The 23,072-nt window shown below is 49.3% G+C and overlaps 9 protein-coding genes across 9 annotated transcripts; 8 read left to right on the top strand and 1 right to left on the bottom strand.

Moving 5' to 3' along the window:
• Positions 1-589: 589 nt before the first annotated feature.
• Positions 590-2,696, top strand: PV10_03986 (uncharacterized protein; the record flags this gene model as incomplete). Its single annotated transcript, XM_016368500.1, has 3 exons — positions 590-985; positions 1,043-2,176; positions 2,230-2,696. The coding sequence occupies 3 exons, from the start codon at positions 590-592 to the stop codon at positions 2,440-2,442; spliced, it is 1,743 nt and encodes a 580-aa protein (XP_016224288.1). The 3' UTR covers positions 2,443-2,696.
• A 299-nt stretch (positions 2,697-2,995) lies between these two features.
• Positions 2,996-4,452, top strand: PV10_03985 (uncharacterized protein). The gene is made up of 2 exons (XM_016368499.1): positions 2,996-3,389; positions 3,463-4,452. Exons 1-2 carry the CDS (start codon positions 3,128-3,130, stop codon positions 4,017-4,019), a joined length of 819 nt encoding a protein of 272 aa, XP_016224287.1. The 5' UTR covers positions 2,996-3,127; the 3' UTR covers positions 4,020-4,452.
• PV10_03984 (uncharacterized protein) lies at positions 3,908-6,300 on the bottom strand. Its single transcript, XM_016368498.1, has 4 exons — positions 5,491-6,300; positions 4,948-5,387; positions 4,758-4,857; positions 3,908-4,634 (listed from the first exon to the last, which is right to left on the bottom strand). The coding sequence occupies exons 1-4, from the start codon at positions 5,949-5,951 to the stop codon at positions 4,571-4,573; spliced, it is 1,065 nt and encodes a 354-aa protein (XP_016224286.1). The 5' UTR covers positions 5,952-6,300; the 3' UTR covers positions 3,908-4,570.
• Positions 6,301-6,466: 166 nt separating this feature from the next.
• Positions 6,467-7,536, top strand: PV10_03983 (uncharacterized protein). Its single transcript, XM_016368497.1, has 2 exons — positions 6,467-6,746; positions 6,803-7,536. Exons 1-2 carry the CDS (start codon positions 6,544-6,546, stop codon positions 7,425-7,427), a joined length of 828 nt encoding a protein of 275 aa, XP_016224285.1. The 5' UTR covers positions 6,467-6,543; the 3' UTR covers positions 7,428-7,536.
• A 189-nt stretch (positions 7,537-7,725) lies between these two features.
• On the top strand, positions 7,726-11,738 carry PV10_03982 (uncharacterized protein; the record flags this gene model as incomplete). The annotated part of the gene is made up of 3 exons (XM_016368496.1): positions 7,726-8,712; positions 9,114-9,285; positions 9,337-11,738. 3 exons carry the CDS (start codon positions 7,726-7,728, stop codon positions 11,736-11,738), a joined length of 3,561 nt encoding a protein of 1,186 aa, XP_016224284.1.
• Positions 11,739-12,622: 884 nt separating this feature from the next.
• PV10_03981 (uncharacterized protein) lies at positions 12,623-14,337 on the top strand (the record flags this gene model as incomplete). The annotated part of the gene is made up of 5 exons (XM_016368495.1): positions 12,623-12,781; positions 12,851-13,138; positions 13,218-13,802; positions 13,870-13,963; positions 14,014-14,337. 5 exons carry the CDS (start codon positions 12,623-12,625, stop codon positions 14,172-14,174), a joined length of 1,287 nt encoding a protein of 428 aa, XP_016224283.1. The 3' UTR covers positions 14,175-14,337.
• An 842-nt stretch (positions 14,338-15,179) lies between these two features.
• Positions 15,180-16,748, top strand: PV10_03980 (uncharacterized protein; the record flags this gene model as incomplete). The annotated part of the gene is made up of 1 exon (XM_016368494.1): positions 15,180-16,748. The coding sequence occupies one exon, from the start codon at positions 15,180-15,182 to the stop codon at positions 16,683-16,685; it is 1,506 nt and encodes a 501-aa protein (XP_016224282.1). The 3' UTR covers positions 16,686-16,748.
• Positions 16,749-17,636: 888 nt separating this feature from the next.
• On the top strand, positions 17,637-21,386 carry PV10_03979 (uncharacterized protein; the record flags this gene model as incomplete). The annotated part of the gene is made up of 3 exons (XM_016368493.1): positions 17,637-18,444; positions 18,809-18,844; positions 18,904-21,386. 3 exons carry the CDS (start codon positions 17,637-17,639, stop codon positions 21,384-21,386), a joined length of 3,327 nt encoding a protein of 1,108 aa, XP_016224281.1.
• Positions 21,387-21,627: 241 nt separating this feature from the next.
• Positions 21,628-23,020, top strand: PV10_03978 (uncharacterized protein). Its single transcript, XM_016368492.1, has one exon. It carries the CDS (start codon positions 21,798-21,800, stop codon positions 22,743-22,745), a length of 948 nt encoding a protein of 315 aa, XP_016224280.1. The 5' UTR covers positions 21,628-21,797; the 3' UTR covers positions 22,746-23,020.
• The last annotated feature ends 52 nt before the right edge of the window (positions 23,021-23,072 follow it).

Genomic DNA, 23,072 nt, shown 5'->3' with positions numbered 1-23,072 from the left:
GCATGCCAGTCTGCCATACCCGTGCAATGAATCCTCTTTTAGCCTACCTTCTTATGCACCTATTTCCCTATCCAGGCACCCAGGTTGCGTGGGGGGTTCCGGACCACTTCAACCTCCGCCTTGTCATTGTGTCCAGCCCCGCCGTTTATGGAGCCTGAAAGCTTTCATAATCTCAGCATGGCTATTCATGGTTGACTCGATAATAAGCCAAACAGCATTCCGGACTTTCCGACCCATTGCCATGACCAGCTGCTCCCGTCACATGAGGCCCTGAGACACTGGTGCAATGCTCGCATTCATTGGCACTTCTCGGCCGTGACAATTTGGGCACAATAATATGGGGCAAAAAAGTCATCCAGACACCCAAGAGCAAAGCGAAGTGTGGTCAAGCCTTGTCCATTGTATTATCAATGCTAGGCAAGAGGCAGCCTGAACTCCGATTCTTCCGACTCCAGTACCTAGTACCTACATACTCATCAATCATGTCCGCTCTCCATCCCCGTCTCCATCTGTGAGTGTGTGTTTCCCAGTTTTGTTTTTTGGTCTTGTCCTCGATGTCCATTGCACCTCGTCTTCTGTCATCGTTGTCATGAAATTCTTGTTGCTTTGCGCTGCCTTTTTTGCGCCCTGGGCGACTGCATTCTCCTTCAACTCTTATGACCTGGGCTTCCATGGCCTCTATCCACGTCAGCACTTCCACTCGGTCGATTTGGAGCCGCCCGCGCCCAAGATTACGAAGTGGGATTCCCGCTGTGACACTGGCGGAAGCCTCCTCCTCACACCAAGGGGCCCATGGGTGACAGGTGCAGCACGGGGCCCTGTCATATTGGATCCCAGAGGCAACTTGGTATGGATGGGCAATGGTCAGTTTGAACAGGCCATGAATTTGAACGTCCAGAAGTACAAGGGCCAAGACTATTTGACCTTTTGGACCAAAATCAAGAAGAGCCGCAATGCCAAGCACTCCAAGAAATCCTACGTGATGGTATGCCAATGACATCCCTTGTCCTCAATGCTCATCAGTCTAACTCGTGAATTCTAGCTTGACTCTTCCTACCAAGTGGCTTATAAGATCAAACCACATGGTTCCGGCCTCAAAGCAGACTCTCACGAGTTTCGCATCACTCCTCAAGGCACGGCACTTGTCATCATCTACCACAAACGCCAAACCGACTGTACCGAGCTAGGATTAGGCAAGAGCTGCTGGATCCAAGATGGCGTTTTCCAGGAAATCGATATTGAAACAGGAAAGCTCATTTTTGAGTGGCGTGCTACCGACCACGTCCGCATGAACGATGTCTTCAGCAGCCCTTGCCGAAAGGATGGGTACGGCACATCGAAAAAGGATGCCTTTGATTTCTTCCACATCAACAGCGTTGACAAGATGGATAATGGTGACTACATCATCTCCGCACGCTACTTGCACGCCGTGGCCTGCATCAGTGGTAAAACAGGTGAAATCTTATGGCAGCTCGGCGGCAAGAACAACAACTTCCAAGATCTCGATACCGCCACCGATTTTGCCTGGCAACATCATGTCACGTGGCAGGGCAACAATACGCTGTCCCTATTTGACAACCATGCCAACAGCGTCATTCATGGTCCCTCCCAACACAGTAAGGGCATGATCATTCGACTGGACATGGACAATATGACCGCCAGCCTCATCCAAAAATACGTCCACCCTGACAAGATTCTCAACGTATCCCAAGGCTCAGTGCAGATTATTCCTGAGAGTGGCAATGTGCTGGTCGGATTCGGTAATTCGCCAACCTACGTTGAATACACAGCAGACGGCCAGGTACTATGCAACATGCACTATGCGCCCCACATCGCTTTTGAGTTGGTCGACTTTGGCTTGGCCAAATCCTACCGTGTATTCAAGAGTCCGTGGGTTGGAAGGCCAAAGACAGTACCGGATGTCAAGATTAAGAACGGAAAAGCCTACGTGAGTTGGAACGGAGCAACAGAAGTCACAGGGTGGCGATTACAGACGGCAAAGACCCTTGCAGCAACCGATAACGAATATGTGACGGTTCAAGAGTTGCAGCGTGATGGATTTGAGACGAGCTTTTCGCTTGACAATACCCATGACTATATCAGGATTGTGGCATTAGATGCCGCTAAAGACGCCATGGCATCCTCCTTAGCCGTGAAGACGCCTGGCGGTCGGTCGGTAAGTTCTATTCACGATCCAACTTTCCATTGTTCCCAGCTCACTCCAGCCAGGTCGCACTTCAAATTTTCCTGTTTCTGATGCTCTGCTTCGCATTATTGATATCCACCTTGGCCGTCTCCTTATTTTTTGTCCGAAGGGTTCCCGCATTTCGCCAGCTTTCCAAACTATCCGATTTTAGAGCCCGGATGTACAGGGCCACGAGGAGGAATCGGGAATATGACTATGAGACCGACCCTCTCCTCATGAATGACAGAGATGATTGAGCTTTTCTCTCTGATTGTCTTGTTCTGCATGTGCATTGCTCAATCAGGAGTTGTGTGGAAAGGATCAGTTCCAAGGAATTTAGCCTATGCAGCCAACGCAAACGGTCAGATGAGGCGTTCTGAGTTCTAGGGATTATTGAAAAAGGTCGAACAGTGTACCTCAATAGTATCATCTGACCTACCCAGGATTTTTCTTTTCGCGGTTACAGGAGAGCCATGCAAGTTTCAATGCGAGAAATCTCTTGACACGGAAATGATATCCTAATCCGAATTATCTAAGCCAAATGCCTACAGTGACAAACATCCTCTTGAGTACGAGGAGGTAGATTACATAACATAGGGATATACCAGGTATGTATCTGGAGTACTCCATATGAAAGTTGATCTTCATCTTACCTTGAGTGCCTTCCCTTTGCTTAACCTTTTTATCTCATGTTTGGAAGGTGCGACCCCAATCACCAATTCATGAGGCAAATGACGTCATATCCCAAACCTCGGATGTAAGGCCACAACTGGTCGTGTTGATCCTTCTGACCTTCTCACTGCTGCTGCACGGTTGGTAAGCACCAGATGCCCAGGCCTTTGATATTAAATATCAGCTGGGCTCTCAATCCCTCCACGCTAGCATCATTCTTCTGTTCACAGGTATCTGGCCTCTAGTCTCAACCCCCAAAACCTCTAGAAAATGGCAGCTTCCACCCGGGTTCTGGTCTTGGGAGGCCATGGTAAAATTGCGCTGTTCCTTCAACCAAAGCTCCTCGCAAAGAACTGGCACGTCACCAGTGTCATCCGCAACCCCGAACATGAAAAGGAGATCTTGGCCCTAGGTAAGAATCAACCGGGCAGAATTGATGTCTTGATCGACAGTCTGGACGATATTCAAGAAACGAGCCAAGCCCAAAAAGTGCTCGACAAAGTCAAGCCAAATATCGTGGTCTGGTCAGCCGGTATGTACATTTCCCGATCCAAACATGCTTATTGCTTGTTTTGCCTATGCTCTAACTCGACATCCTTGCACAGGAGCTGGAGGAAAAGGTGGCAAGGATCGGACAAGGGCCGTCGACGAGGTGGCAGCCAAGGCATACATTTCAGCATCTCTAGCTACCCCAACTGTCACCAAGTTCCTCATTGTTTCCTATATCGCTTCAAGAAAAGGCTACCCGCCCTGGTGGACTGACGAAGACCGAAAAGCCGCAGACCGTGTCAATTTCGAAATCCTCCCTCACTACTTCAAAGCAAAGGTAGAAGCGGATGAACACCTTGCACTGTTGGCCAAGAAACGGTGGGATAGTGGGGACAAGACATTCCAGGCCATCAACCTTCGTCCTGGTACCTTGACCGATGATCCAGCCACAGGTTTGGTCTCTTTAGGAAAGACCACCGCCAGGGGTAATGTGACCAGAGAGGATGTCGCAACTGTGGCCGCCGCTCTCCTCTCGCGATCTGATACAAGAGGTTGGTACGACTTACTGGAAGGAAAGGACAAGATCGACGACGCAATCGATGCTCTCGTCAAGAATAATCACAATGGATTAGAGGGAGAGGATATGGAGCGAATATATGCCCGCTCCGAGTAGGCACTTGGTTGACGAGTCCAATGCGGAACACCACACGGGTAGCAATAGTGGTCAAAAGTACATTTCATCGAATCACATGATCTTTTGACTGACTCGACTCGCATCCTGTCATCCTGTCATCCTGTCCTCTGTAGAACGAAATAACCGAAGGGAAGACAGCAACTGCCATTGAGCATACTCTGCACGTCCGTAAAGTGTAGAGGGAAGTTATGAGGGAAGTTTTGAGACTCATGCGCCGTGCTTTCCACAACCAACCTCAGAACTCTGCAAGCATGCAACGAGGGGTGAGCTCAAGATCACAGTCTCTGTTGGTCTGGAAGAGGGGCATCATTCCGTTGAACCCTTGTCAGGTCAAGCTAAGTCCGAAGAAAGTCTGGTCCCATTAGTCTTCGGTCGAAAGATGGCCACTTCCAAAAGGCCTCTACTGGCTGATGATAGTCTCCTCCTATCTAATGGATTTCTTCTTCGCTTTCTGACTTCAATTTTCTTCTACATGAATCTGCCCAGCCATCGAAAATCATGTCTGGAGGGTCGACTGTGAGAAAATGTTGTCATAGACGTGGCTTTGAAGCCAAATGCTCCTGTAAGAGCTTTATTGCACCTGCAGCCATGCCCCTAGCGATAGGAATAACCATAGAAAGTCAGTAAACGACTCATGTTGCAGCCGGAGGAGAGACAGATTCAGAAGGGGAAAGACATGGTGGAGCAAGATATAATAGGACACAGACATGTACGTACCACGAGGATTGATATCCTGCTCCTCCTGCCCCATAGTTATGCACAAGAATGCGTCCGTGGTGACGTTCTAGTTCGACTCGAGCGCCCCCCTTTCGAGATGCTGTTGAGTAGAGAGAGTTACAAGTCAGTAACATCTTCCGAGGCGGGAAAGTGGAAGTTGCGTAAGAGGATTGCTAGGATGTCGACTTACGTCTCAAGCCAACATTGTGACTAATGACCAGTAGATCCTTCGGCTGACCCAACTCCGGTGCAATCTCACAACAACGTTGCTTGATGCGTTCGGCGAGCTGCATGTCTGGTTCAGCGGTCCAGTCATCGTCACGGCGGGTACCGCCGATGATGACACCTCCGCCCAAGGGCCGAGGAAACACATGCGCAAACTCATTGCCCCATCGTCCAGATATCCGGATGTACATGCGCTGCAGCGGCTGTGCCGGCTCCGCCACCAGAAGCGTCTGCCCTTTAGTTGGGTATACCAGTTCATCGGCAACGCCGCCCAGCAGCCTTGCTCCTAGCCCTGTGCAGTTGAAAACCGCTGTTGCTTGTGGAAAATCATCCAAGACGGAGTCAATGTGTGTATACGGCTTGCGTTTCAAGATCGCTTTTAATTGGAGTAGTTGGTTCTGGAGCCTGGATAGTTGACAAAGGGAAAACCATGGTGTCAGTATCTCTTGGGCTCTATGAGGGTGGGTGGATGGTGTGTTTCTCTCGAGGACACATTGCAAAAACGTACCAGGATAGATACACGACCGTGTTGATCATGAATGTGACCATGTCGACACCGGCGCCTGCGCCAAGGGGCAGCTCACTCTTGGGGACCTTGGAAATACCACCGACAAGATCTGCATACCAAGGATTCTGCTTGATGTCCTCCTCGCTGTCATAGATGAGTCGTAACGGACACGGTTTGATCCCGCATTCGGGTGATTGTTTCGCCAGTTTGGTGAACCGTCCGAACGTCACTTCGTCGTACTTGGCATATTTGTTGTATGTCGGTTCAAACGTGTGCCAGTTCGCCCCAGCCCATGGCGATGTGTATTCGGTCATGGATGCCGAGCCCGGGAAGTGTTTCGCAACCACCGTCACCTGGCTATTGGGATAGATCTGCTTGAGTTCCAGCGCCGTCGTCAATCCCGCAATTCCTGCACCGAGAACGACAAATTCATGCTTTTCGGTGGATGGTAAGGATGCCATGATGAATGAGTATAGAGCGCCTTTTGACTTCGATGGGTTCTGCCTCTTCTGCTCTTTTTAAAACGGTCGTGCTCGCTAACTTGAATAAATACTTGAAAGTTGATGCTGCAAAGATATCTGAACCGGCTCCTCCGCCCTATGACAATCAACGCAAGCAACAGCTGAAAACGGCTTTCACAGTCAGCGCATTCAAGGAAACCTGTGGCCTGATCGAACTGGGAGACAGAATTTCTAAGAACGATTTCTTGCGTATTTTTAAATATATACTTGATTGGATGATGGAGTATTAATCCTGCGGCAGGCCAGCTCAAGGGTCTTCTTCGTCGATGTCGACCTTATCGGTCTGACCGTTGAAAGGAAGCAATCCATAGCGGGCACCAGGGCAAAAAGCGGCGTGAGCGGTAAAGTCCTCACATATAAATGCTGCCCCGCCCACGTGACTGTGGAGGAGAGGATTGCGTCAGTTTCGAGATGCGAGTATCCATAAGAGGGTTGGATTAGCAATGTCCCATCAAGACTCTTCTCAAGTTGTTATATTATTGTCTTTGAGCATTTGAGCAATTTTTATTCTGTCAGACATTGGCAGTTCGCAATGGGTACTCATCCAGACTCTGACATTTATCCTGAGGCCACTGGAGCAGCCTCCAAGATTGTCGCACAACACCAGAAAGATGAACCAATCACCTTGTACTCTGGTTGGTTCTGTCCCTTTGTTCAGAGGTCATGGATTGTCCTAGAAGAAAAGAAGATCCCGTACAAATATGTTGAGATCAATCCATACAATAAAGAGCCCAGGTGGGTACTTGCATGACTCGGCTGGATGGACTATTGACTGATATTTGAGCGTCCAGCTTCTTGAAATTAAACCCCAGAGGATTGGTCCCAACTCTAGGTGCTCCCCAAGAAGACGGGTCTCAGAAACCTCTGATTGAATCAAACCTCATCTCGGAGTACCTGGACGAATCATTCCCAGACCAGAACCCACTCTTCCCCAAAAGTCCGTATGAGAAGGCTCGGATGAAAGTCTGGATCGATCACATCAGTACTCGAATCTTACCAGCCTACCATCGGCTCTTGCAACACACTCCCGACAAACCATACTCTTTGGAATCTGCCAGAGAGGAATTCGCCGCATCGCTCAAGACATGGATCAAGGAAGCAGATCCCGAGGGACCTTATTTTCTCGGCAAACAATTTAGTTACGCTGATGTCGCTTTAGCCCCTTGGGCAGTCAGATTGTGGGTTCTGGAGCATTTCAAGGGTGTGGAACCTGTTCCGCCACGCGGAGAAGCGACCGAAGACCAAGAACTCTGGGAGCGCTGGTACAAATGGAGTGATGCAATTTCGTCCAGAAAATCTGTGGTCGAGACATTGAGTGATAGGGAGCATTATCTCCCATTATACAAGAGATATGCCGAAGATCGTGCACAGAGTGAGCTAGCCAAGGCTATTCGAGCAGGAAAAGCTGTACCATGATTCATGTGTGTTGATGTCTCTTGCGGCAGAGAATAGATAGGATGGCACTGATGGATACAAAGTTGATATGAGGACTGCCAGATATCATAATATACTCCACCGTAATTTCCTCACGCGTTTCGACGCGTTTTCTGATTTTCTGGCCAACCACGCAACCCCAGAATTTTCTCAGTGACACACTGGTTGATCACAACTACAACATTGTGGACTTTGTGGTGCACAGATGAGGTATGGCCATTCGAGGTGAATATTTCTTCATTGACAGTGGTTGACAACACCTGATCGGCTCATCACAAAGATGCCCCGCGCACCTCGTAGAGCCGCCAATCCGGGCAGAGATGGCACAACGACCACACCCACAAGACCAATCGCAACCAACGCCATCACCGCAGCCATTCCTCCTTTCATGCTTGAGACACCGCCACACGCGGCCTTCTTAACCACTCCCATACCCCCGTCCAACAATCCAGGCCAAGTCGCTGCCACCGGAACGAACGCTCCTCCTCGTCATCACGGCCAACGCCATCAGACACCCACCGACAATGACAACGATGGGCTAGAGACCTCACAGGTCTCACACAATGCGTTAACGGCAGCTACTTCAGAGACGGGACATATAGATGAACAGTCATATCTCGAGTCGATTCAACATGACGCTGAGGATATTAAGCAACTTAAAGGGTTGAGGGACATCTCATCTTTGGCTACATGGACACTTTCATCGGCAAAACCTGGTTGTGCTTTGGCCCAGCTGCGAAACCCAAGTCCGACCACCTTTTGGCAGAGCGACGGCCCTCAACCTCACACTCTGACACTACATTTTTTCAAATTGGTGGCCATAGTCAAGATGAGAATACATCTGGACTTTGAGTTGGATGAATCGTACACACCGACCAAGATGAAATTCTTCGCTGGCATGTCCGAGGGTGGCTTGGTGGAGTTTGGGTCGTGGGAAGTCATAGAAACTACAGACCCTGAGACCGGTGAAACTCAAAGCAGTATTGAAGGCATCAGGGGTTGGATCGACATACCATTGAAAGGCGTTGGAGGGAGAGAATCACGATACCATGAACACGAAGCTGGACTACTAAATGATGACCTTGATGGACAAATGACAGATCATATGACCGAACCTAGGGATGAGCTCGCAGGGGGCGATGTGCTCAAAGCCATGGTGGTACAGGTTCGCATCTGCGAGAACCATCAGAATGGCAAAGACACCCACGTCCGAGGATTTCAAGTCTTTGCTCGTGACACGAATAAGAGTGGAGAGATCCGGACTGTTGTAAGAAAGCCAAGGAAGAATACTAGAAAGTCAGAAGGGCAAGATGGAGAAGAAGAGCGAGTAGTGGCATTACGGCCGGCAGCCTGGATGGATGATCCAGAGATCCGCTAGCATCATCATCAGTGAGTGATACTGTTTACACTTGATCTCTACTAGAAGAATATAGGTAGGTAACAATGACTATGACGAACTCAACGTTCAGGCCTTTTGCCACTGCGTTATTGATATTCCACAATCAAGATCTGGGAGCACGTGAGAGTGAGAGGAAAATGCTGATCAGGAGGAAGGTGTGGAAGATCTATGGCATATCTAGTAACCACGACCTTCCTGAAGTTCCTCACCTTCCTTCATTTCACTGCACATCACTTACTTTATTTTTCGCTTTCTGATCACAACTTCAGACCCAAACTTCAAGCTCTTCGACATTGATCATTGCCGCAATCAATCATTTCCTGAAACTTATCCACAACATCTCTAGGGATACCATGCTCAGCCTCCGATGGTCTCTGCTCCTTCTTCTCTCTTCAGCGATATCCTTACCATGCGTGGTCTTGTTAACACAAACAGCCCCTAGTCCGTTGTTCAACTGCGTCTATGTCCACGAACATCACTAACGCGTTCTAGGGCTCCGAACCCAGCAGCAATGTCAAGATCTCATGAAACATGGTCGATGGTCGGAAACTCTCTTCCACAGGTCCCATCCACGCACCTGGATACCAAAAAACTGTATCCTGCATACTCACACTACTCCCGATACCCAAACCTGTCTCCAGACCCACCAGCTAGCCTTTCTAGGGGACTCTACCGCCAGGGAGGCATTCTGGGCAATAGCGAAAAAATTGAATGACACACACTTCCAAGAATTGAGTACTGGTGTTGGAAAACACCAAGATATCACCTTTACGTCCGGTACAATCATTCTGAAGTTCTTCTGGGACCCTTTTCTCAACAACACCAACTTCATTGAACATTTTCATGACCGGCAGCCCCCCCTCGCTGGAGGCAACACATCTACGTTCATTTTGGGTGCTGGACTGTGGCATATTAAGCATCTCGGGGCTTCCTATTCCTCTTCTTTCTCAGAATCTCTGCTGCGATCTCTGTCATACACGTCATCTCTGAGTGCAGAGACCTTACTGCTTCCCATCTCTACCTCGACCAACCTGCAGGCCGTTGGGAGTAGTTTGCAAATCTTCGATCCAGCAAAGATCAATGAGCTGAACAGTGCCATGAATAATCTTCCCCGCCATACATATCACCATCTTTATGTCAAAAGCCTTCTCGGCGTCAAGAATGGTGGTCCCTGGGTATATCAGGAAGATGGAATGCACCTAGTCGATCATCTTGCAACCTTGCAAGCAGATATTCTCCTCGGCTACATCTGCAGAGGCCCCAATCACAACTCACAACTACACCACCGACAGTCCCGATGTTGCATTCCACCCCCTTCTCCCTCTACCACACAACAGTTCATATTATTCACAGCCCTCGTGGTCTTTATTATGGACATGATGCCGAGAATTTTGAGTCCACTGCGTCGAAGACACGATTTTTTCGCGGCCTCGCTTACAAACCACATTCCTGGGGAAACCATGCAGGGAGGTGCACTATTGGCCTTTGTTTTGCTGTACTGTTTCGTGGCTGATCGAACAACGTTCCTGGCTAGTTCGCCCAAGGTTATGGATAAGGATGCTTTCATCACCCTGCTACTCACGACTTTCGTCCTTGGATTCGCAACGATGACACAAGATGTCTCGAAGGCCAATCCAACTGGCAGTCTGATAGCCGCCCAGCCCTATCAAATTCTGAGCCGAAGTCAAACTGACGAGTGGAAAGGATGGATGCAGACGGTGATCCTGTTGTATCACTTTTTTGGCATGTCGAAAGTCTTATGGTCATATCAGCTTGCTCGACTCCTAGTGTCATGCTACCTCTTTATGACAGGGCATGGTCATGCAAGCTATTTCATTCGAACTGGCGATTTTTCCCTGCAAAGACTGTTGACAGTGTTATTGAGGACGAATCTCCTGAGTATAATGCTTGCTTTTGTCATGGATACTCACTATGATCTCTACTACTTCCCCGTCCTGACGAGTATTTGGTTTCTCATCACATACATCACCCTGTTTCGATCTTCGCAGACCCGCCATATCAGAGACACGGTATGGCGAATATCAATTTCGTGTCTTTGTTTCAGGACAGCTCTTGTCATGGAGAGCGAGGTTCGAACGATTGCCGAAAGACTTGTTCCTGCAAAGCTTAGCCTCCTGCACATCAACGGAAGAGAGCTTGTGTTCAGATTGAAACTTGACGCCTATGTCGTTTATGCTGGAATGCTTATGGCAGTAGTACAGGCCAACCACGAGCTTTTCAGAGGCCAATCCTTGTTGAATAGACTCGGACTCTTCTGTGGGTCTTTTATGCGAATAGTGCCAAATTCCCTGACCGTGCTGGGACTATTAGGTCTATTCATGTACAGCATTCTCTGTGCCTGCTTCAAGGACAAGTATGCTTACAGCCGGTGGCATCCGATGCTATCACCATTTGCTGTCCTGTCATACGTTGCACTAAGAAACTCTCATCAGAAGATTCGCAATCATCATAGCCGAGTCTTTGCCTGGTTTGGTCGTTGTTCACTGGAGACTTTTATGCTGCAATATCACATTTGGTTGTGCGACGACACTAAAGCGCTGCTTCGCTTGAGGCCGCTGGACTTGCTACGAGTACACGGGTCAAGTGGCATTGGATATTGGGAAGATTTGCTCGAAGTCGTCATAACAACGTCGATATTCCTGTGGACAAGTTCGGCGTCATCTCGTGCCTTGTCCATGATTGTGGCCAAGACCATAGGGACTGCAGAAGGCTGCATACCGAACACACAAGATAAGAAAGGTGGCCATGTGATGCATCATCTGCACCAAGTCCTGGGGAGGGACAGTCGTCGCCTAAAGTACAACCTTGTCGTTAAGTCGGCGGTGGCATTGCTGTCACTATGGCTGCTAAACGTCATGTACGAAATTCTATAATGTGTGGAAACATTCCGCATGATTCGTCCAGCAGTCCAGGGGTTTTTCTCCAACTCCTGTCTGTACAGGGTATAGTCGTGACACATCAAAGGAAATGGTGCGGAGATGAACGCGATCATCGACATTGGAACAAAATACGGTTGCAATAGATCTGAAAATAGACAACGGAACAGGGATTGGAATGTCAAGGGCATCCTGATGCACGACATCCGATCTCGGGCGTTTCATCAGCCTTCCCTGGTTCTCAGGCCCATCACGCCTGTCTGGCTACAAGAGTAGACGTGACAGGAAAGAAGCATGGAAGCCTGAAAATGAGTCACAGAAGTCACATTCTAAGGCGGGGAAGATCAAATAGCCCTAAATCCGAAGATCCCGACCAGACCCCGACATGCCAAATAGGCAGAGACTCCAATCACGCGAAGGGGGTCGTACAAAAGTTGATTATCGATATTCAGTGAAATACCATGCTCCCGAGTTCGGCTGGCTGACGATTGGACCAAGAAAACACGGCAAACCATCAATAGAACGGGCCGGCGCTGGCGAAACAGTCAAACATGTAATAGTAAATGACGATGCGGAGAGGAAGCTCCAGGCAAAGACGGCATCTCTTTCCCCACAGAATGATCCACGGGCTAACCAGGTACGCATACGCGTGAACGAACAACAGACAGCAAGACCCCGTAATTCCATAATTCCAAGGTGCACAAGTCCATCGGAGATTTACAGCAGTTTGAGATTGCTCGCCTCTCTCACTTTTGCTTCTCTTTCATTTCCAACATGAATGGCTTCTCTGGGCTTTAAGTACTCGTGGATGGCACAATGAGTCCAGTGGTTCTGTCTCTCACAAATCAGCACTCCGGAGGTGCTTTTGATCATTCAACACAATGGGCTCGGGAGAAAATTTGGACGACACAGAGGTGGCTATTGGCACTGAGCCAGGGGCCATCGCCATCAATGCTGTGAGCGAGGACGAACCGGCGTATGGCTGGGTGGTCTGCATGTCGATGCACTGCATCAATGGCTTTACGTGGGGGATCATAGCGGTATTTACAACTCTGCCCCTCAAGAACGGCTTTCGATAGACTAGCAGCTCACTCATTCAAATGGGCTAGTCCTACGGCATTTACCTCTCATACTACATCAGTAACAACACGTTCGAGGGAGCCAGTGATCTGGGCTTTACATTTGTTGGAGGTGCGAACTTTGCGACCGCCATGGCTTGTACCCCTCTAGTCAATTTGTGTATTCGAAAATTCGGAACCAATATCCCCATGTATTTTGGGGCTGTCTGTTTTGCCGGCGGTTTCATTGCGGCTTCGTTTGCCACCGAGTTCTGGCACTTGGTTCTCAGCCAGGGCATCATGGTCGGGATTGGGACTGGGTTTATCTGGATGCCCGCGGTATGTGTCCACCACAGTCGCTAGGGACGATTTCTCTCTTCGTATGCAGACTCCGGCTGACGATGACATTACATGACAGACACCGTTACTGCCTCAGTGGTTCAGAAGAAACCGAAGTTTGGCCCAGGGCATCTCTGCAGGTGGTTCTGGGGTCGGCGGCATCATTTGGTCCTTCTCCACAGTGCCAATGATCGATAACTTGGGCCTGGGTTGGGCGCTCCGTATCACGGGCATGTGCGCTTTGGTGGTTCTGTTGACGGCCTCGTATCTTGTACGAGATCGCAATGAGATAATTCGTCCCCGGATTAAGCCCTTGGATGTCCAGCTGTTGAAGCGGCGGCAGGTCTGGATGTTGATGGGATTCACTGCGTTCTCCATGCTCGGCTACATCGTACTGACCTTCACATTATCTTCGTTCGCTCTGTCACTTGGACTTAGTCAAGATCAAGCTGGGGTCATTACGGGCATGTTGAATCTGGGCACCCTTCTCGGGAGGCCTTTCATCGGCGTCCTGAGTGATCATTTTGGTCGGTTGACGATCGCCAGCCTTTTTACCTTTCTCAATGCAGTCTTCACCTTTGCCATCTGGATCCCAACCAACTCATATGGGCTGTTGATCTTTTTGGCTATCATTGTCGGGCCGACAGCGGGTGTATTTTGGGCGGTAAGAGTCACTGATGCTGGTTGTGTCTGAAAGTATGGGTCAATCGTCATGCTAACGCTGTCAAAAGACAATCACGCCGATTTCTGCCGAGGTTGTCGATCTGAAGGACCTGCCGTCGACTCTCGCAATCATGTGGTTGACTGTCATGTTGCCAGCTTTATGTCGGTGGGATCCATTGAATTCATAGTATGATGATGCTGACCAAACGCAGTCTCGACAGCAATTGGTCTGGAACTCCGCATGCCAGAGTCATCGCGACCTTACCTTGCGCCACAGATATATGCGGGACTGGCCTATATCATTGCGACGCTTTTCCTACTCGAAGTCAAGCGACACAAAATGGGGCTTTGGGCACGCGAGAGACATCGATGATGAATGAGAAAATGATAGGGCTAGGCTTGTAAGTTATGCGCAGATTGGTAAGGGTTAGCAACTTGTCCCATGGGTGTATACCATACCTATGTACTGCACGGTCAGCACATGGAGCGAGAGACGTGCCATGGCTTGCAGCCTCGGCTGTTCAGTTTATAGACTGAAGAGTATACATGACTACTAATCAATAATGAATATGTAGATTCTCATATGGAGATTCCCTGATGCTGTGGCTGCAGATCCACAAGTGGCAAGGCTCGAAGGAAGGACCAGTCAAGATGAGGGTTGTTCCTGCCTTTCTTCCCTCTTCCAGTGCTTGCCTTCTGAGGTGCAGGGTCACATTTCTTGGCATTCGCACTTTTTCGATTTCCTCCATTCCACTTTTCGTCTTCTCCGACACTAAGAGACGGGCCAGTCCACTCCAAATCCATTGCTACGGCCGAAGGATCTTGAGACAGCGTGGACAGTAGAACTATCAAACAAAATGGCGGTGTCTCAGGTCTGAAAAAGAAAATGATTCCACCATTCTCAACATTTTCACACTCAGACAAGCTTTCTCGTCTGAACAATCAGTAAGTCGTAATATACGAGATACGAAGTCCAACGGCCCTGATCTAAGCTATCTTACTCCACCGATCTGCTGCCCTCAGCACAGACATGGCGGTATATCAGCCAGGCTCCGAATGGCAGTTGGTCCGATCCTAGCCACATGGCATCCGTTTATCAGGCACACCATGCCAATTGACGAGGCATACGGAATTAGTGTCATCCGAAGGGCCGCGGTCTTGACTCTTTCTCAAAGTTTGCATCTTTGCCAAAACTCCTGAAATGGTTGATTAAAATATCCAAGAGGTAATATGTACTGTTGAATGTCTTGTTACGCCACGGGGCAACACCTTTGCGTCAATTTTTGATATGCTTTAATCCTACAACCACTTATCAACTGCAATTCTTTGCACAAATCATTCTTCACGATACTCATCCATCCCACGTCCCGTACTCATCATGCTGTCGTTTCTCAACCCATTGCCATATCTACCCCCATACAATGGACCGCATAAAGTGGGCACCACGGTGTATGAAATCCCAATCACATCGCTAGGGTACGACACAATTCCAGAAGGATTCCCTACATCAACGATCAAGTTTCGAGTATTCTACCCTACCAGCCCAGAAACATCAGATTTGCCATTTGCAAGCTGGCTGCCGGAGCCTCAATCAGCGTACGTGGACGCTTATCTCAAGCTTGCTCGTGTCGGCCCGTGGCTGTCAAAACTTCTTTTGTCCATTCCGCTTTATCTCCGGTCAACCAAAGTCCATGCCTACGAAAATGCCCCATTGAAATCTGACGACCAACCGTTCCCAGTCTTAATTTTTTCTCATGGGTTGGTGGGGGGCGCCAACACTCATTCCTATCTCCTCGGTGAACTGGCATCTCGTGGCGTCATCTGTGTCGCTCTCGAGCATCGCGACGGGAGTGGTGTGCTGTCCCGGGCCAACAACGACGGGGCGAAGAAGGGAGCAACCGAGCAGCCTAGTGAAGTCACGTCCATCTTCTACAAGTCAAATTCTTTGAAGATCCGCCCTGGCGTGTGGGAGCAACGAGACCACCAAATCTCCATTCGACTATTTGAGCTGAGTGCAACATTTCAGGCATTAGAGTTGTTGAACCAAGGAGTTGCATTGCCTAATGTTGCAGAGGGATCTGCTGGATCCAATGTCATCCCAAAGTCCTCTTTAAACCTCCAACCAGGACAAGTGACCTGGGCGGCGCATTCATTTGGCGGAGCAACCATGGTGCAGTTCTTCAAATCACTCTACCATGAGAGCCGAGTCGAACTTCTCTCCGGTGTTAAGCCCGATGACCCACTAAAAGAAAACTCGTTGTTTCTCGTACGGCCTTCCAAGAGCTTGGTTAACCACCTCACGCCATCCACACCACTGATCCTGCTCGACCCATGGTTCATGCCTCTGCGGTCGCCGCGGAGACGAGAATTGTTTGATAAACCTCTTCCAGCGTTTGAATCGACCCCAGCAGATGCCAGTCACCAGGCAAGCACGATTGCGGTGCTGTCGTCTGAATGTGCGTGGCACTGGCCAGAAGTGCACTCGCACATGCCCCAGATCTTTGCGCCAGAACCGCTGAGGGTGCAAACCCAGACTGAGGAGGAAACGACCGAGATATTCAAGGCGTTCAAGAGCCCGCGACATTTCATGAACGAGTCTAAAGCAAAACATGGTGCTTCCAAGGCTATCGATCCCATCGACGAGTCACAACCTCAACCGACCAAAATGTTTGTTTTGCACAATACGACCCACGTAACGCCCTCGGATTTTGGGATTTTGTTTCCTTGGATCACATGGTGGTTTACAGGACAAGAGAAACCGGTGTTGGCTACTGTCAATATTGTTAAATGTATATTGGATGCTGCAGGGTTGAGCAAATTGCAGGTTGAGATTCCAGGATTTGACAGCCCAGAGGACAAGGCACAACTGGCGCGGATTGCATGAGGGAAATTACTGTCTTGAACTGGGCATAGTGGGGGTGTAAATGAATTACAATAGAAGGACAACCAGGATGTGGTGATAGGAGGAGTCTGTCAGGACCGAGTGTTCTTTGAGCCTCGACATGTATATTACTCTGTGCTCTCCCCTAGATGCTTGTGACTTGGTAGTAGAAGATATCAATCTCTGATCAAGTGTTCAATGGTGTTAGCAAGACTGAATGATTGTCTCCTCCCCAGCCTTGCGGCCTTTCGACAAGGCTGAAATTGGTGAGACTGACCAGATCCAAGAGTGAAGCTTGACAGCGCGACGGGTAAATCTCCTATTGAGTCGGTTCCCATTTCCAGATGCAAGTCTCTACATGCACGACAGGTCGATGCAGGTTGTAGTGAAATTTCTCGTCCGAATTTGACGGTTAGTGCTGCTGCTTTTGGAGGCTTTCTTCCATCGATCCATGATCTCCTCCCCCCCAGTCAGTTTCGGATCTTAGGATCTAACCAAGTTCAACGTAGTTTGCAAAGCCGCTTTAGAAATGCTCTCAGAGAGTTCAAGGGGATTAGCCCCTCGGCCCCTTGGCAATCGACATGTGCGCACCCTTACCATCCAACACTCATTCAGGTCGACTACTCCGTACTTTGGTCAACATTGTCCAGCGCGCTACGATTTTATGGACTCGCATGTTTACCTGTCCTCCATTCTGGTTCGCTACGTTGCCATGAAGTGAATCTATTGCCAAACCAGAATCGCCTCGAGTCCACAAGGATCGTTGTCCTTCGACTCTAGGAAAGTTGCGCCGAAATGGCCGGGTTGACGCAAACCCCCCCTGATCGGCAGCCCAATTTACCTCCATTGCTCCGATACGAAGACTACACAGTGGGGTGGATATGTGCGCTTCCAGTGGAGGCCGAAGCTGCGTTGTACATGCTGGATGTTCGACACCATGGCGTGTTTCCTTCCATGCATGGTGACGACAACCAATATACACCAGGCGAGATCGCAGGGCACAAGGTCATAATAGCTTGCTTGCCGAAGAACGCAGTTGGTACTGTCAACGCGGCTTACCTCGTTTCCCAGATGCGCCAAAGCTTCTCCAACCTCAAATTTGGCCTAATGGTGGGCATAGGAGCCGGGGTGCCTGGCCGAGATCTGAAACCAGATATTCGCCTCGGCGACATCGTAGTTGCTGCTCCTCTGGACCAATCCAAGAGTCCTGTGGGGGTTGTTGGCTACGAGCTAGGGGCGGAGACTGTTGGCGGCTTTGTCCCGAGAGACTGGCAAGCTCCGACGGATAGGCGCTTGCGAAATGCCATTGAGTCGATTGAGAGAGATGCGCAAATTGAAGATTCGCACGATTTCCTACAGCATCTAGCCATCTTTGCAAAACGGAATAAAGGCAAACGGTTTCTGCATCCAGGAGCAGAGAAGGATCGACTGTACAAAGGAGATCAAACCAACGATCTCGTTATCCGCCCGAATCGACCATTCCAGGGCCCAGTGGTTCATTACGGCCTTGTTGCATCCGGAAATAAGCTCGTAAAAACTGCTGCACTCAGGGACGCCTTGAGAGATAAGTATGGTATTATTTGCTTTGAGATGGAGGCGGCCGGTATCACGAACGCTCTCCCGGTCGCTATCATACGAGGCATCTGTGATTATGCCGATTCTCACAAGAATGATATATGGCATCGTTATGCCGCTGCTACAGCTGCCGCCTATGCTAAAGGCCTTCTCACGGTAATCGGACCAGATCAGCCCACCAGAAACGGTAAGTACCGTCAGTTCTTAAGTCATTGACCAACTATGATTTAGACCTTGCTTCCCCAATTTGCTGTCAGTCTGTGGGCCATCTCTCTGAGTATACATAGGTGGGGTTGCATTTGCATTGAAAGGGCGAGCAGGGATTGACCCTTTGCGGCCTCGTTGTGACTCGATTTCGAAAAAGACAACTAAGCAGCTTCCCGATCGCCGCGCTCTTTTATAGGCCGATAAGATTCACGACAGTCCGAGTGCAGTACGAAGGAACGTGTTATGATGTAGAAAGATGCTCTAGAAAGATGCTCCTTTCACACCTTACTCATTTTCCAGATCGATATGCGAGAACAATCCTGGCTAACAATCATTTTGCGTAGCCAACTTCGCTCCCGAGGTCAGAGATATCACAGATGGTATGTGGGCTCATCGCCATCGATCGCCATTGACCAAAGTGATATTAATGCGAAGGTAGTGATATTATCCAGTCTTCGGTTTGACAAAATGGACGACCGCTACGAAGAAATCGCTGATGCCCATGGAGAAACATTTGGGTGGGTATTCGACCCTAACTTCACCTTTGTCAAATGGTTACAAGACTCTTCTCCAATATTTTGGATCTCGGGCAAAGCAGGATCCGGGAAGTCGACGCTGCTTAAACACATATTTCAACACCCTCGAACAAACGACCACCTTCAGCGCACTGGCACTAATCAGCTTTTGCAAGGCGGCTTCTTCTTTCGTAATCGTGGGACACCGATCCAGAAAACGCAAGCAGGCTTACTGAGATCAATACTCCTCCAAATTCTCGACGAAGAGAGAGATCTGATCAAGTTCGTCGTGCCTGATAAATTGGAGGAACTAAATCTTTCCATTCAAAGATATGGCCGTCCACTTTGCACTTGGACACTGCCAGCCCTGAAATTAGCTTTCAGGAGTATCATTGAGAGTGGTGGACGGCGCAAAGACTTTTTCATCCTGATCGACGGCTTGGACGAATATGAAAGTGATGGAAACACAGAAGAGGGCTATGAGGAAATCGTGCACTTCATCAAATCTCTTCAATCGCCTGACCCCGACAAACGACGAATCAAAGTCTGTGTTTCTAGTCGCCCACTACCTGTCTTCAGATCGGCACTGAAAGACTATCCACATTTGCAGCTTGAGGAAAAAACCAATGATGATATTCACCAGTACATTGAGACCGTTTTAGGAGGGAATGAAAAGATGCTGCAACTCAGAGAAATATATCCCAGTGATGCGCAGCGATTGATGGACCGAATTGAAGATAATGCTAATGGTGTATTCCTATGGGTAAGTATTGTCGTCCAGTCCCTTATCAGAGGCCTGTGGCGGGGCGCAAGGCTCCCAGAACTTGAAGCTCTTCTCAACAAACTTCCCACGAGGTTGGAAGAATTGTTCAAACAGATGCTTGAGAATATTTCCAGCGAGGATTTCAGTGAAGCTTGCAGGATGTTCAAGTTCGTCCATGCGTCTATCAGCCCGATAACTCTTTTGGATCTTTCACTTGCTAGCGATGGCCCAACAGTCGCTCTCGAAAGTGGAGTGCAGGAAATTGGAGCCAAGGAGAGACAGTATCTTCGTGATACCATGTCAAGTCGCATTGTGGCCAAATGCTCTGGCCTTCTCGAGATTAAAAGGCGACGAGCACCACAAAGTGCTTACATGGCAAACAAAATGGCCCTTCCGCAGGTCCTCTATGAGGAAACCATCCATTTCACTCACCAGACGGTCAAAGAATTTCTTGAAACGCCAAGCATATGGAAATTGATAGAGTATCATGCTGGGAAAGGAGGGTTTGATGTTTATGTGTCCTTGTTGAGTTCCTGTCTACGGCAACTCAAATGCATCGTCCATCCTGAGGATGTCCCCAATCTTACCATACGCAACGCGCTGGGCTATGCTTTTCTGGCGGAGCAAAGCACCGGACAGTCACAGTCTGAACTTCTGGATGAACTTGATATTAACGCTCAACGCATATACAAAGCAATACTTGAGATGATAAGAAACCAGAATGCTTTGAGACCAGGTTCCAGGACTCCAAGCATGAAAACGTCATCTCTCGGATCAGCCAAGATTGGGCATTGGAGTCGATACTCTCGCTCCATGATGACTGAAATTAGAATGGAAAAAGGAACTCAAACCGTGCTTGAAGGGACGCCGCATTATTGCAGGGATGATTTTCTATCCATTGCTGTGGCCTACAACCTTGAAAAGTATGTTCTCCAGGTCTTCCAGCAAAGGGGAGCGCAATACTCAAAGAAAGGGCGTCCACTGCTTTTCTATGTGAAATGGAAAGGCGGTCCATTTACAAACCGTCGGATGGATTATCAGAAGCAATTTCGCCTCGCTACACCAAGAATGGTTGCATTGCTTTTGAAAGGCTACGATGACCCAAATCTAACCTTTTGCGATAGCATCCGACTCAGTCCAGGTGAGAAGGGCAAACTGCAGAGCCCGTGGCAAATCGCAGTCCGTATGGAAACAGAATTGGAAGTCCTTCACATTCTCCTGACGCACAAGGCAAATCCTAATGCCATGGTGGTGGTACCAACTGGTGTGACCAAATGGGGAGCTGAGAACAGCCCGAGCTATGAGATTGTCTATGAAGAGTGGTCTACTCTACGGGTTGTTGTACAATCCTATCCCGGCGCGAACAAGTACGCCATCGAAGATCTCCACAAGTTCCAAGAAACTCTTCTCAAGCGCGGGGGAAGAGTCTTGACAGAAGAAATCGAAAAGGACCCCGTTTTATTTTCACTAGGTCCACGGCATCTCCAGTACGCGAGGAGGACAACAGAAGCATTGAACCAGGTGAGGAAGAAGATGGAGGGTGTTGAACCATTAAGACAGGGTCTCCTGGCGCTGGATTATTTTCGAGAAGGCCTACAGACGTACATCTACTACCGAGCTCGAATTTATAAATCAGTCGGTTGATTACTCTGTATGTCGTGGGTAACAATACAAGGAAGGGAAGTATACGGATATCCAATAGGAAGTTAGGAGGAGAGTTAAAACGAGGGACGACAAAAGCGGCGCACCCGCACCCGGCGTTCGACCGAGGTCCCCCACCCAAAACGGCAAGACGGCTAAACCACCAGACCGCGCAGTCATAGACAGTGTCACTTCAATACTCTGTTCAGTGTTAACCCCTCGACATTATTACTGATTTATAGTCTCTTAATCCACTGATCGCATTCGATTTCCCCAGACCTACGCTGTCTTTACCCACGCTGCGGTCCCTTCCTCTGTCTCAACAGTTCCTCCACCTCACTATCCTAGCCTTATTGCCACTTCCCTCGGCTCTGGTCTTTGGTGTGTTGTGCGCGTCGCCCAAGTTAGAGAACAATGCCGGTCAAAGAAATCCTCCTTCTGCGACATGGTCACCGGCTTGCGTGGCAACTCGACCCTACGACCGGAAAATACACTTCGAGCCACCGTTTTCCCAGCGGCCTACCTGCAGATCCACCACTGGCGTCCCACGGGGTCCAACAAGCCGTCGAAACTGGTGAGCACTTCGCCGACACTTTAGGTGATCTTGTGCGACAAGACCGCGTCAGAATCTACTCTAGTTTATTCTACCGGTGTTTGGAGACATTACGACCAAGCATGGAGAGGTTACGAGAGATTCAACAACAGCACAGAACGCAAGGTGGATTGAGAGACGGCGTGGAAGATCTCAAAGTCAGAGGCGAGCTCGGGATCGGTGAATGGTTTGGGCGAGCCTGGTTCAAACAGCCGCGCCCAGCGTCGCCGGAACGGTTGAAAAATACATGGTTTCCTTGGGTTGACGATCAGTATACGTCGTTGGTGGTACCAGATGAACATGGCGAGCGGATTGAAGCGTTGCATGACCGAGTCGCCAGAGCGTTGGAAGCGGTCGTCAACGATGTCGATGAAGAGTATGCGCGGCAAGGAAGGGCAGACGAACAGGTTACCCTCTTACTCTGTGGACACGCAGCTCAGATTATCGCCAGTGGAAGAGCTCTCACGGGTGTGGTACCTGAGGATCTCGACGAGGATGATTTCCAGTGTTTTACATGTGGCATTAGTCGGTTCGTCAGGAGGGCAACGACGACGACAGCGGGGGAGGACGGCACTGGCGACTGGAGAGGCGGTGTCGGTGTTGCAGGCGGCTGGGACTGTGTAGCCAACAGTGACTGCGGACACTTGCAAAACGGAGAGGAGAGAGGGTGGCATTTCCACGGTGACGAGAGTTTTGATTCATATGGTCCGCCAAAGGGCGAGGACATCAAGGTAGAAGATACAGGCGAGGTTCTGGTGGGAAAATTATGAGGGAGAGGGGAAAGAAACATCATGACGATGACGATGACGATGACGATGATCAACTATGAGGATATGCTACACAGTGCATATGACCATGAGACCATTGCAATGGTTGGGGGGGCACTGATCGAGGTTTGCATTAGACGGTGGCTACGATGAGGATAATAGATCAGAGGACGAACTGGCCCTGGGTCGGATGGCCATGTATACCCAGATAAGTAGAAACACTCTGGCGGTAATTGTCAGAGACCTGAGAGAGTCGCTCACAAAGGCTTCCAAGCCATACGTTGGGTAAAGCCCATTGCTTGCCTAAATGCCCCCCCAATCATTAGCCCG

The sequence above is a fragment of the Exophiala mesophila genome (genome assembly GCF_000836275.1).
Source record: "Exophiala mesophila strain CBS 40295 unplaced genomic scaffold supercont1.3, whole genome shotgun sequence".
NCBI lineage: Eukaryota > Fungi > Ascomycota > Eurotiomycetes > Chaetothyriales > Herpotrichiellaceae > Exophiala > Exophiala mesophila.
This window is presented reverse-complemented; position numbering and strand designations above follow the sequence as displayed.